Genomic DNA, 13,804 nt, shown 5'->3' with positions numbered 1-13,804 from the left:
AGGAAATAACTGACTGAATTCTCCACATTTCTCAAAGAGAAACAGTTGTAACTATGCTGAAGGTAGGCAGAAGAGAGTTTGAAGACCTACTCAGGAGATCCAAGAAGATAAGATAAAGACTTTGGGGGGTAAGGAGGGCAGTAGCTATTTGGAATAACAGTCTTCCTAAAATAAATACCACTTATTATTGTCTGCACAGTAGGGTAAAACTTTGGGTCGAACTTTGAGCAGTTATAACTCTTTGGATTTGGGAATTTAGTTTCTAAGCCTACTCAGTACCAAAATTGTTCTGGTAGTGCCTGTTGTAATAGGGTAATSAAGTAGCACACTGTATAGCAAAATTCTGTGCATTTGGCTGAACATTAGGCATTGCACAGTGACGTGCTTCTGCGATCATTTACTTTGATACGTTTAGATCCTTATTTCTCTCTGACTCCACTTTATTCTGAAAATGAATAATCTTTGGCTTCAGAACATAAAATCTCCACACTTTCTTTCCCATTCTGTGGTAAGTTATAAGCACTTGTAGAAAAGCATACTTTTGCTCAAATGTACATGTGTCTTAAATGCAGAAACTGAGGGATGATTAATGACTGTTTTCATCAATTCTTGTTATTGGTGGAGACATTCCTAGAATGAAAGTTGGAACATTCCTGAACTGGAGAGATCCATATTTGAGATTCATATAATGATAAATATATATATATCAGCAGTAAATATTCAGCCCCTCTGAGCTGACAATAAACTCTAGTATTTAGGCAGGATTTAATCTCTAGAATTATCATTCATTTACTGGAAAGCAACAACCAGAACTAGTGGTACTCTCTATTATTCCCCCTTCATATTTTATTTTTAGGAATATCTGTTCTACCTTTTGTCTCCCTTGAACTACAAGAAGAATATAGGCAGGAGACAAGAGCTCTTCCATTCTTCCTTCCGTCAATCAAGGGAGAAGGAAGAGTTATATGCTGTAAGAATTACTGAACTATCATGGATTGTATTACATTAATCTTGTTGTAAAAATATTCATTACAGTACTGTATCAACATTCAAGGAGAATTTTTACACCATTTATGCTGCAAAATCATAAGAACACCATACAGAGAATAATTTGTGCTCTGAGCTTTTAAAAAGAAAAARAGCTTTTCTCCAATGACTTTTGGAGAGGAAGCAAATTCTTCACAACCTTCACAACCATATAGAATCCCAACAACTGCTGCTGGCTGCCCAGGCATCTATGTGAAGAGATTTAGGTTAAGCTAGATTTTAAAAATGAATATTTATAAACTGATCAGTGAAACAAACATTTATTGTACCACAAGCATCTTTGATATTTATAAATTGTATATTAATATAAACTAAAGCAAATGTAGGATTACTCCCTAAAGGAACTATTTCAGTATATAAGAAAAGGATTGTAAACACAATACTTTTAAAAGATGTGTGTATCCATATATTTTTGTTTATACATAAGTAGAAAGAAGGTGAATGTGTACCTGTGATTCAGGTGTAGCTATCTAAATCAATAGTCTGGAAAACTGTTACTGAGAACTTCTATTTCAATTTTTTAATAATTATGAAAAGCTGAAAAACAGAAGTGTAATATGTAGTTTTATGAAATAGTGCGCATTTTTAAAGGCAAAAATTAGAAAGATCTTTTTTTTTTTCATTTCACAGGCTAAATGGAATGCAAAATACTACCTGGTGAAAAAGTTTCACAGCAACTGATTTTCTGTCTCAACTGATGTCTCATCTCCTTAATTAGGTAAAACTGTCTGATTACATACTGAAACTCCCTTTTCATGAGATGAGCGCACATAGGTTAAATTTTCAAAAATTTCAAGAATTCTATTTCAAAAGTAGCTTAGACACTTAGCAATCCACATCTCATTGCACATCTCATTGAAACTTCCTGTGACCGAGTCTCCTACTGGAGAGAAAAAAAAAAAAAAAAAAGTTACTTTAGTTTCTAAGTCATTTTTGTTTTAATATTTTGATTTCAGAGCTGGTCTTTACCGATATAAAGTCATATTCAAATCCGTATTAACACTAGCATCTTGCTAAAGGGGACAAAAGAAGAGAGGGTGGATGGAAACAGTTGTGCTATTGCAAAAAAAAATCACAATGTCTTCATAAAAAAACTCAGTAATGTATTTCTCATTTTGCTTTCTAATGTTAGGAGTTACAGATCAAGCCATTGGAAGATAGTAGAAGATAGTAAGCAGTACTTGATTTTTGTAGTTGCATTTATGATTCTTTCAATTCTGTCCTTTTCTTTACTTAATGAAAAACCAATCTGTCTCTGATAGCGCTGGAAAAAATGCTACAGCTATTTTACAGAAAGCAATATGGCTACTAGAAGAGTAAAAGAGAAKTGAAATAATCTTTTTTTCTTTTAATCTGGAAGTAATTTAAAGCAGGCAAATTAAAACTTAAAGAATTGGAATGCAGCATATTGATGGAGATAGGATGTTAAAAATAGGCCTTCRCTTCTGCAGAACACATATAGCATACATAGAAAAGAAATAAAAAAGTGCTGGTAGCTATAAATTACTTACTGACTTAGCCTTTTCTGTGATAATAAAAGAAAGTTTATGCTTGGTATTGACTTTTAATCTTTAACCACAGCAAAATTTTAAGTAACTATGCGTATTGTAAGTGAATGGCGAAAGCTTTCATTGGACATAAGCATCGGTGAATATTTAGACAGAATATTTGCTGCCACCTTCTGGCCTTTAATATTACACAGCTCAGAAGAAGGCCTTKTAAGATGAACACTCGCCTGTATGTGAATAAATATTTGAAAAATAAATGCAAAGCTAGTCCTAATTTCTGACTTTGCAGTTCTGCATGAACAAAACAATTTAAAATTAATTAATATGAAGGAAAGGAGATGAGCTAATGATTTTTTTTGAAATTAAAGAAAGTAAATACTGAATACATTGTAATACATGAAGCTGGTGGCATTATTTTTGCTGAACATTTCTGAACTTTACATTTTTTTTTTTTTATTTTACCAAATCATTCAAATGAGAATGTTCAGTCTTGGCTTTTTTTTTATTTATTTCATCTGAAATGGTCCAACCATTTCAGGTCATTTTAACCAAATGAAATCTTGGGATTTCAACCATTTCAAAAATTAGAGTAAGGAAAAACATGTAGCAAAGCCAACCAAAAATGTAGCATCCTTTTCCTTGGAAAATTTTTATCATTTCATGCTTTAGAATGGATTTAAAAGTAATCTTCACATCTGAAGTCTTATATTTCCATGCAGACCTGCCTATGTATATTCAGGTTGAGAGCCTTTCAGAACCTGTAGTTAATGTAGACTCCATAGAAACTTTATGCTGCAATTTACCTTCCTTTCTCTCCATACCTGCCTGAATTACAGGCTGTGCACACTCCCATGGGCTGGACAAATCACTGCAACAGACTCAAAGTCTTGCCCTGGCTGTAGAGCTTGGCTATTTTTTCCCCAAAAAATGGTTTCTAAGAAATGTGTTGCATACACAAGTGTCTTTCTAGTATGAGGTCAGGACATGAGGCTGCACCGTCACTGGGGAGGACAGAGAAGCACTGCAGAGCACTTGGCCCCTTCACAGAGTCAAAGCTTCCTGGCTGTGGCCAGATGGACAAATGCACTTTGAAGAGTGTGTCAAAAACAGATAAWAAAAGAACAGGGAAAAGACTGGACGAAGAAGAACTAGGAGGTGCCATTATTTGATACAGAAGGAAAAATTGTATAGAAGACTCTAGGAGAGTGGTGAGAGTAGGGCCCGATGGACAAGGTTCCTGAGCTCGGAGGGAAGCTTGAGAAATGGAAAATTGACTTGAATAAGGCTATGGTAAGGATACAACATAAAAAAAGAAATTCTGAAATGGAACATGATGAATATTTGGGTAAAAGATCTGTGCCTACTACAGGCTCCAGAGCTCCTGAGAAATTTGCCTTCCACAGGAAAGGGATTTTGTCCTTCCTCAAGCTTACCACTGTAAGCAAAGCTATGGAACCCCACTGGAAACCTGTGGCTTCCTCCCACTGCCTCTTCACTGAGGAGAAGTCAGCGTGAACGTGCTGCCAGTTACTGCACTAGCTCAAATGGCAGTGGGCTGTGGTAGTTCCAGCCCTTCTGGAACAGTTGGTCACAGAATATTCTGTGGTAATATTCTTGGGTTTGGTTTGTTCTTCTGAAAGACCGCACATGGAACAATGTTAGAACAACACGGTGAAGAGCTTTAACTCAAACAAAAACCATTCTGTGCCTGGATGAGTTAGGAGTCATATGGAAAAAAATATCAGGTGTTCGTATGATTACACATGATATTGTCAAGCCTGAGGGGTGTGTGTGTGTATGTGTGCRTGTAAAGGTTAGCTCCTTACCTAAATAGTGGGCCTATAGCAGTACCAAGTCCATCAAATTTTTATATCAAGGCACCTCTCTGAAAGGTATCTTAATCTGAGAMGAGTTTCTCATTTTGTCTATCTATCTGAAGTACTGACAACTGTACCAGAGGGTGCAAAAACATAACACCATAAGAAGTTTATGAGATGCTTCTCATTTTGGAGAATCATTGGATTTTTTTTTAATATCATGTTCATTTGTATTTTTCTAGTTTTAGGAATATATATTTTATTCTTGGACTTAATGTACATTGAATTAAAAGAACGTTGTCAAGATTGYTATAAATAGAATTGCTTTTTTTTCTGCTAAGAACTGCCCTGCGACAGGAGATGTGGCTGGCACACTTAATAAAATATACCTTTGCTGCTGTCACGCAAGTCAAAATTCCTTCCAACATAGCATTTTACAGAGCTTCTGATTTTGTCCTAATTTTTAATTATTTGGTAGAAAAAGAATGAGTGCTTCCTGTAATAAGTGTCCCACCTGAAAAGCACTTGGTAAATGTAGCTTTTGAGTGATTCCAGCTSCTCCTCCCTTACTATGTGATTCCATTCAAAGGTAATGTTGACTGTAAAGTAAGAGCAGTAATTGTCATGTGTGCTATGAAATTGCAGCAGTGGGTACTGAGTGTACTATGAAATTATCAGACTTACATATTTTTCCCAGAAGCCTACCAGCAAGTGAGTAAAGTCAAAGCTTCTGTATCCAGAGTTTTTCAGATCTTGTCATCAGGTTTCTTCTGTGCATAGCATTTCTATTTAAAGCTGAGTAGAATCATTGCAAAATAACACCATGCCAAGCTGTGCAGTTAATGTTTGCATTTGCCATGCTGAACTGCCAGTGTGATCAGATGAACCCTTGGTGTGGGCTTACCCTCAGGCAAAGCAGGCTGTATTACGTTTTTTGTAAAAGGATATTGAAAAGCGGATCTTTTTCTAACAAACCTTTTTTTTCTTTTATTTTTCCTAAACTTAGGATATCTTTATAAAAGGCCCTGGAAAAAGGGGGAGAGAGAGAGAAAAAAGATTTCGCAAGTTGTTAGTTGCAAACAGTGCTGCTCTTTCCGTACCTCGAGGAGTGCAGAGGATTCTCCACAGAGGCTGGAGCAGCAGGGTTGGTAAGGCTGGTCCTTTTTTGGGATGATGTCCTGGTTACTTGGTAAACAGATGCTCCTCCCAGCTCACATCATTTATTATCAGACTGCCTTTATAATTTCTTCCCAGTGCTGCAGAACACTTTTCTATACTCCTAAACTCCCTCTTTCAGAGTTCTCCTTATACATGACTTCCTGAAAATGCTAGGAACTATCTGTGATAATATATCTGTAGAATCAATGACTCTCTCAAAGCGATACTCTGCTGATACACTGATTGGGCCTCCTTTTTTTTTTTTAAGAACTTATCTTTTTTTTTTCTTTTTTTTTTTTTTTTTTGCTGGTTATGAGTATTTTAGTTGCTTCACAATACCTTCTAAACAGTAGAGGAGAATAATCATGCTCCATGATGTGAGTACTTGATTGTCCAAGGAGAATGTAGCAAAATTGAATGGGCTGGAAATCAGTCAGCTATCTCTGTGCAGAACAATTAAGCCCATCTTATTGATTGTTTTCTCTTGTATTTGCRGGGTTTCCTGATTTTTATCCTGTCTCTGCTTTTGTTCTGAAGCTTTCTCCCCACTGCTTAGCTTCCTCTAATCCGAGTAGCTTTCTCTTTCTAAACCGCTGCTCTGCCACTTAACACTAGCTCTTCTATCTGAACCATACATCAGCCCCTCAATCCTAATTTTTGGAGGCTGCCAATACTGCAACATATCAGTACTTCCTTGTTTCAAATCCTCCTGTGAGTGAATACTGAACATTCATTTTAGAGTGCGTAATGACAGCGCTGCCAAAAGGAAAATATACTCATGGCTGGATGATTGCTATGATGACAACAAAAGAGAACACAGCAGTTTTAGCTCTGATCTTGCATTCTTGATTCCTGAATGCTTTAGTTAAAATAAAGATAGCTGTACTTTCTGTCAGTGCATGAAGATTTAGAACAAAAGAGAACCTTATTTTTTTGGCTTATCTCAAAATTACATTAACTTGACCTCAAAATGACTTTTCTGTGTGCCTAGCACTGAAACAGGCATTCTGTACAGTAAGGGGACTGTGGCTGTATCAGAGTGAGTACTCTTCATTTGAGCCTTGGTGTTACAGAGTCCCCATCCACCGGCCTGGTGCTTTCGGAACGCAGCAGCTCAGTGTAGCTGGATATTGTCAGGTGTCTTAGGACACAGACAAAATGATTCCTGGTGTGCAAAAAGTGAGAGAATGAGTCTTACTTCTAAAAGATGGTAATGTTGCTGCAGAAAAAAATCATTGAAATATCTGTTTGTTTCATAGTATGTTATCTTTTGATGAGCAGGAACATGGTAAGAGTCTAGTTCCCCTAGAGAAGGGGAGAAAAGTTGTTTAAGAACTAAATTTTGACTCTTATTTTTGCTACAGAACTTCTAATTTTCTAAAAGCTAGTGATCTTCAAAGCAAAAGATTTCAATTCAAGTTTTTTAATGAGAGGTTTTTAACTGAATGAGAAAATGAAAACATGCAACCCTTGATTGAGGTAGCTATTTTCATGGAAAGGCTTTCTACAGTGTGAGATCCAAATTGGTGCAATGTAATACCTATACTATACTAAAATTAAATGTGCTAAAAATAACATAAAGCACTCACATAGCTTTTTAATATAAGCATAACTGAAGTAGTGTTATTAGAAGTGAGAAAAATTCATTGTTAAATATGCTCACATAGTAAGCAAAAGCAGTGTGTCTCCATGGTCTCTTCATATTATATTAAAGTAATTTTAATAGTTCTTTGAGAAAACTGTTTAGAAAAGTTCATTTCCCTTTCAAAATACATTTTCAAATGCTCTTAATATAAAGAGTTCATTTTCTTGACATTTCTTCTATGCCTCACATCACCTGCAGCTTTTCATTTGTACCCATAACAATGCACAGTTCAGCTTTCCCCTAAATACCTGCTTCACAAAAGTAGATTACTGTTTGCATAAAACTATTAATTAGGCTAGTTTTCTCCTGCAGTATTTTACTAATAAGGTAAGCTACTGACTTACCTTATTAGTAACGTGAGTCCTGAAGCCAAGTCAGATCCAAATACTATGCAGGCAGAAGGAGGCATGTATACAAAATTGGATTCAGATTTGGACTTTGAATGGGATTTTCAAAATATCCTGCCTGAGTTAGGAGCACTAGTGATACACGTAAAGCACACGTACGGCTTTTGGAACACTCTGTTGTCATTGCTATAGGCCACACTAAATACCAGTGTTTGAACAACAGCAAGAAATCTACATATGAGCAAGATATAAATATTCAGCTTGGTTTCATTTCTTTTTTTTTTTCCTTTCTTGTAGCTGTAGATATGCTTATGATAAAGTTGACTAAATAAACTATTGTTTTTTTGTTGAAAATTAAAGAAATAGGATCTTTAGTGACCTTTAAATTGACAGTTAAGCATTCCTGTCTTTGAAGTATATTTAGTCTAGTTAAAGGATGCAGGAAACTGAAATGTTTAGGTTCAATCCACAGCTCTCCTCTAGGTCCTACCTTACTGAATTTCAGTTTTCTGGAGAGGTGATTTCCTTTGGAATGAGAATAAAGCCCAGCTTCACCCCTTGTTCCCTCTGCTGACATTTAGAATAATAATGCCCATTTTCTTATTTGGCAAAAACAATGTAGGCTTATATATGCTAGCAGCTAAACTGCAGGAATCTGTGTATTTCAYACTGGACACTGAGCAGCTAGTGAGGACCAGCAAAAGTTACTGACCTGAGCCTGATTGAGCTGATGGCCATACAGTGTAAATTACTCTATCTCACTTACAGTCATATACATTAACATCAATATTTGTGGTAAAAGTACAAAATTACTGAAAGAACTCAATAGGAAAATTATTTGTGAGCAGGAAGGTGCAAACAAGTCTAGATATGTGATTATAATTTACAAATATACTTTATAGGAGAAGACTGTAAATAAAACATTTAAGGCAATATGAGGCTTTTTGAAAGTGATTGTATCTATCTGTATCTGTGTAGCAGCACTGTCTTTATCTTTGGTTTAACTTACTCCAAGTAGATACTGGTATTTTAAATTTGGACCTAAAATAGTGTATGCAATTTTAAGGTAAGACTTTTAATGGAGAACAAGAAAGGAAGGAAGGAGTTTTCATAGTAATAGGACTGAATAGAAACTAGAGTTCCCATAAAATTTACAGACCATCAGTCTGTACATATAAATGAAACAGAACTACCCCCCAAGAAAAAAGACAGAGAAGAAAGGGACAAGTTTAATGGTAGAAGAAAAATACAGCATGTTAACAGTGAAAAACAAATGGAAGGGAGATCTCCAGAGGATTAAAATATTGCTCTTTCCCATTTCTAGGCATAGGCAGTGTAATTCTTTCTTGAGCTTTCCAGGCTTTTTTTTTTTTTTTTTTTTTTTTTTCCTTAAAATTTCCACTATTCTCCTGAACTTAAGAATAAGATGAATCACTTGGTCATTTTCTTCTAGTGCAGTCAGGATCCCATTTCAAAAGTCAAAGGCAAAAATGGGATTCTAGAGGTCCAAAATTCAAAGGAGTAGCTTAATTAGGCTTTATAATGACTTAGTTAGGCTTTGATTCCAATCTGTTTTTTACATGTACAACCAAATGTATTTTTTTCAGATTTGATTGCAGTTATGAGTTACCATCACAGGACTAAACTACAGAGATTTTGCTCATACTGGGGAATACTTTATTCATGATATCTATTAAAATCATATGCACCAGTATGATATAAAAGATCCATAATCTGGTCCATAGCTAGTTGTCTTGTACTTTAAAAAAAATGTATCAGCAGATTCTGCCACCTTTATTCACAGTGATGCTTTAATCTTTTAGCATAGCACCTGGGGTGGATTCTGATACTCTCAGTTGTGTGAAACAACACCTTGTTTCAGAACTAGCACCAGTGATGTTAACAGGACTGCTTACTGAATAACATACTCAGCTATTCAAATATAGCCCCTTGATTTCAGCAAGACTATGCTTTGCAGTATTAATCAGTAGGATTCAAGATCACATACTCATAAGAATTTTCTACAGTAGCAGTATTTCAATCCTTAGTCCCCAATACCACAATTATATTGGGTTAAATAATATAATATAATACAAAAGGTGAAGGTATAAGACCAGAATAAAATGAGTAAAAGTGGAAGAAGCACTGTAAAGCCCAAAGTGAAAATAAGAAAACGTGTATGAGAGACCAACAGGAAAACAAGATCATAATTCTGATATCGTGTTATATGCTGATTTCTGGGGGACATACTACTCTGTGGCAAAGATCCCTAGTCTCAAATGCATCTATTCCTTCCGTTTTTAATCACTGTGATTTCATGAGAAAGTATTGCATTTCATTGCAGCTGCAAAACTCACCCTTCTGACCGTCCAATAATTTTGGTTTACTAGCTTGCCAGAGTTGAGGCAAGTCAAGACTAAAAATATGAACTCGGGATGTCAAATTTAGTTAAAAATTTCCCCAAAATGGGAAATCTTTAACAACTTTTCCAAGTGCTTTTTTTTTTTTACCTTCTTTAAGTTACTCTTCTCTGCACTCTAGCATCTCTTATAGCACGTTCTCTGTGAAATCACAGAGGCAATTTCTGATGTTGGATCAGAGCTGATCCACATAACTTACAGCTAATCCCCTGACTGATTGATCAGATTCCTGCAGAATGACCTTTGTGCCTGGACAGATTCTCACTGAATTCACTCACTCTCGCTGTGCAGACCCAAAGGTCTGTCCACCTATATCCCACTAGCAATCAGTCAGAGTCTAATATTATATCTACTCAATGCTATGTAAGTAAACATATTACTATTAATATTATTTAATAAGGCATTTTTAAAACATGAATTGTCCTCAAATCTCTAGGTCTTTATAGTATAATTTGGGATGTGAAGGAGAAAAAAAAAACCCTCTTTTCTAGTAGTTTGACATACCAAGAATACTGCTTACTGTCATTTTTGCTGTAGTCTTAAAGCAAAAAAAGCCAAGTGTCCTGCTTACTTAATACAATTGTACCTATCCATTTCAGGATGTTACATATATAAAGCATGTGATAATATGCATAAATGTGCTAAAATTTATATCAATTTTCATCTCTTGAAAAAGTGTTAAGTATTTTGGACCCAGATTTTAGGTGATAATCTGAAGTTATTAAGTAAGCAAAGGACTACTATTGGCACTCTTGGTGTGCCAGGTTACCACTGCAAAAAATTAATTGCAAGCAAAGTGGACACGGAGTTGCAGCTGCAAGGTTTACTCTTCAATAATCGATGGCTTCCACACCTGTGCAGTGACGCCAACTTTCTTTGCAGAAAATTTTGGCCTCGGAGCAGTAAACAAAGAGGATGTGATGGTTTCTGGCCTAGAAAATGCAGAGTAACCTGTAGGTGAAAATGATTCATTTACTGGGGTAGAGGCGTTCGACTGGAACGAAGGTTGTGAACCATAGGCTGGTACGGAGTAGACTGAAGATGCCCGGACATTAGTAGGAGAGCCAGCACTGAGTGGTCTTAATGGTAGACCTTGTTTTGAAGCAGACAGCTTTGATGCCTGCTTAATCCCTAGGCTTTCCTTAGTACTGGATGGAGGTTGAAAAGTAAATAAAGATGCATCAAGTTGGTAAGGCTGATGCTTCATAACATCCAAAGCATTGAGAACCTTCTTAGGTTTTCTTTTAGTATTTTTGGTAGCAGCAGCAGATTGAGAGGAAGGCTTGGTAGCAGCAGGAGGATAAGATGGGCAGAGAATGGGGTTGTAAGCAACAGGCGGCGGTGCTCGAACGTTAGATGAGTATTTCCAAGAAGCTGGTAAAGATGGAGTCGGGGATGGGGCTCGTGCTATGTTTGCTTGCACAGTCTCTGAATCTACGACGTACTTCTCCATTCGAGACTGCCTTCTGGCAAATAACTGTGCTCCTTTTCCACTCATAGCTGGCGGTATCTCAAAGGTCGGCTTCTTTCCTCCAGCACTTGGTGTGGTTGGTGTTGCCTTAGGTGTGTTGCTTGGACTTGCTATGGTTGCCTGAGGCCCTTTAAAAGGACCGGCTAGGTTAAGAGTACTTGGGGGACGTGCTGGAGGAGAATGGGGATACTGTGGGGATTTGAGTGGTGCAGGATATGCTGCCTGAGGTGAGACTGGAGCCGGGAAGGAAGGAGCCTTGATAGAAGCTACAGCTGGAGGTGACCAGACTGGTGAAATTGGAGTATCGGCAGCAGGAGAGACCTTGACTGAGGGCTTTGGAGCAACAGGAGGAGGGGTCTTTTGTTTAGATGCTTGAGTCTGCATGAAATTGCAAGCTTCTGCTCCCAAACTGAGGTAGTCTTCCTCGGGTCCTGACTCAAAGCCAGCCCCAGTACCTCGTTTACCTTCTGCATTGTGTACAAGGGATAACAGGGCAGGATTAGGACTGACTTTGGGTGATTCTTTGAAGGTGAACATTGGTTTTGTAGTGCTTCTTCTCTTTGCCTCTTGCAGTATCCCTGTTCTCTTGGCTGGCACTGCGATCCGTTCGTCGCGGGTTGCTATGTGTTCGGGTGGCTCTGTGGAGGACCACGAGACTGGCGCAGCCCTGAGGGCTACGGGAGCAGATACTGGCCTGTATAAGACCTCAGGAGGGGGGCTGACAGCGGCGTAGGGAGGTGGGGCTGGTATGTCAGAGAGAGGACTCGCTATATTTCTTGTGGGTGAAAATGGTGCAGCTGCTCGGTTCTGGACCCCGGCAGGGAAGGGCTTAGCTGTTTTATTCAGCGAGGCAGCTTTCTGAACTTCAGAGCTCTGAAAAGAGAAAGCTGAGTCTGGCGCCAACCCAAAGCCATTCTGTTGTACCATTTTACTGTGATTCGGGCTCACATCTAGGTAGCTYTTGCTCACAGAGGTCTGCCTGCTTGACATTTCTTCCTCTTTTGTCTGATAGGCTGCACAGCTCACTTTCTGGAAGCTTTCTGACATGGTGGCTTCGCTGCGTTCCTCAGCGTGCCCGGTGCGTGCCTTCATCTCCTCTTGCTCAGCAGTAATCTGATCCATCCTCTGCCGCCTCCTGGCAAACATGAGGGCCCCTTTGCCCGTGGTCTCTGGAAGCGTCTGCATCTCGTCTCCACTTTTTGCCTTCTTTTCAACTTCAAGTAGACCACTGTCCCAGTCAAATGTCACAATCTTGCCTTCTTTGTCAATCTCAGAGAAGAAATCTTCATCTATTTCTGACTCGCTTGTTGCAAGCAAACTCACTTCAAAAGTGTTTTCTTTGTCACCCTCTTCACCTTCCCCTTCTTCACCTTCGTCTTCGTAACGTTCGAGCTCCCCAGTGCCGTAGCTGACCAGAGTGTATTTCCTCGCTCTTTGGCGACGCTTCTTGAACATCAACACCCCCTTGGAATTGGGGTTGGGAGCTGCCGTCAGCAGCAATGCAATACTTTTACATTTGGATTTAGCTTCTTTGACCTGCTTTTCAGACAGGCTCTCACTTCGCCGGAGTCCTGTGGAAAGAATCAAAGTGTACATTTAATAGAATGTGGCCCACAGAAATACCAGGAGCATTCAAACAAGTGGYTCTGCATCTGTCTCTGGTGAAATTTACCCACTGTGCCCTTCCCACATATTAAGATATTTATCTTCCCGTGAATGTAGAGATCACTATACTTCAGTTTTTCCCACACTGACAGCTGTGGTATGAATTCCATACCCAACATTCCTCCTTTAGAATCACACCCATAGAAGTTTGTATGCCACATTGCTTTCTTTAGGACTTCTTAGTTCCACAGGCGTGTTACGTGTGTCAGTCTAACTATTTCTAGCCTTCTGGATTTCTATTCCCATTAGTCATCTCAGCAGCAACAGCTGGATGATATTTTCTCATTTATTTCATTTCTGTGCTATGGCATTTAGCAAGTGTTTGACCGCAGCTCCTATGGCAGAGATTCCCAGCCAACAAGGCCCATGAATGCTTAACATCTCAGAGCAGTGAAACTGGGTGTATGCTGTATGGAAATGGCAGTAGGTTCTGTCATTTATTTTCATGTATTTATTTTATTYGTATGCAATATCAAAAATGGGTATAGATGATAAAAATATGTACAGTTATAGGTATTAGCTACATAGAAGGAAGCATACATCCACAAAATCATAYAGAGAAACTATTAGCACAAAGACAGACCTCTGGAAGGCAGTGAGAATTTGGCTGTGGTGCTCAATGAAAACAGATTGCAGTCCTCTAACAGACGTCTCTTTCTTGAAACATATTCCAGAATTGTATAGGATATAACATCTCCAGAATATGTAAAATATGTGTCAGGAATG

General features: G+C 38.1%; 2 protein-coding genes across 4 annotated transcripts in view; one reads left to right on the top strand and one right to left on the bottom strand.

Annotated features, from left to right (window-relative positions):
* Nucleotides 1-13,804, top strand: part of SEC24D (SEC24 homolog D, COPII coat complex component) — a 188,388-nt gene that overhangs the window by 56,553 nt on the left and 118,031 nt on the right. The window lies entirely within an intron of this gene.
* SYNPO2 (synaptopodin 2) overlaps nt 1-13,804 on the bottom strand; it is a 77,766-nt gene that overhangs the window by 5,333 nt on the left and 58,629 nt on the right. The window contains exon 4 of the mRNA XM_026034592.1: nt 10,796-12,984. Coding sequence (XP_025890377.1) covers nt 10,796-12,984 — 2,189 coding nt within the window. The remainder of the gene's footprint in view (nt 1-10,795; nt 12,985-13,804) is intronic.

The sequence above is a fragment of the Nothoprocta perdicaria genome, unplaced genomic scaffold (genome assembly GCF_003342845.1).
Source record: "Nothoprocta perdicaria isolate Ctin4 unplaced genomic scaffold, notPer1 scaffold_149, whole genome shotgun sequence".
Lineage (NCBI taxonomy): Eukaryota > Metazoa > Chordata > Aves > Tinamiformes > Tinamidae > Nothoprocta > Nothoprocta perdicaria.
The sequence above is the reverse complement of the archived record's forward strand: the minus strand, read 5'-3'. Positions and strand labels throughout refer to the sequence as shown.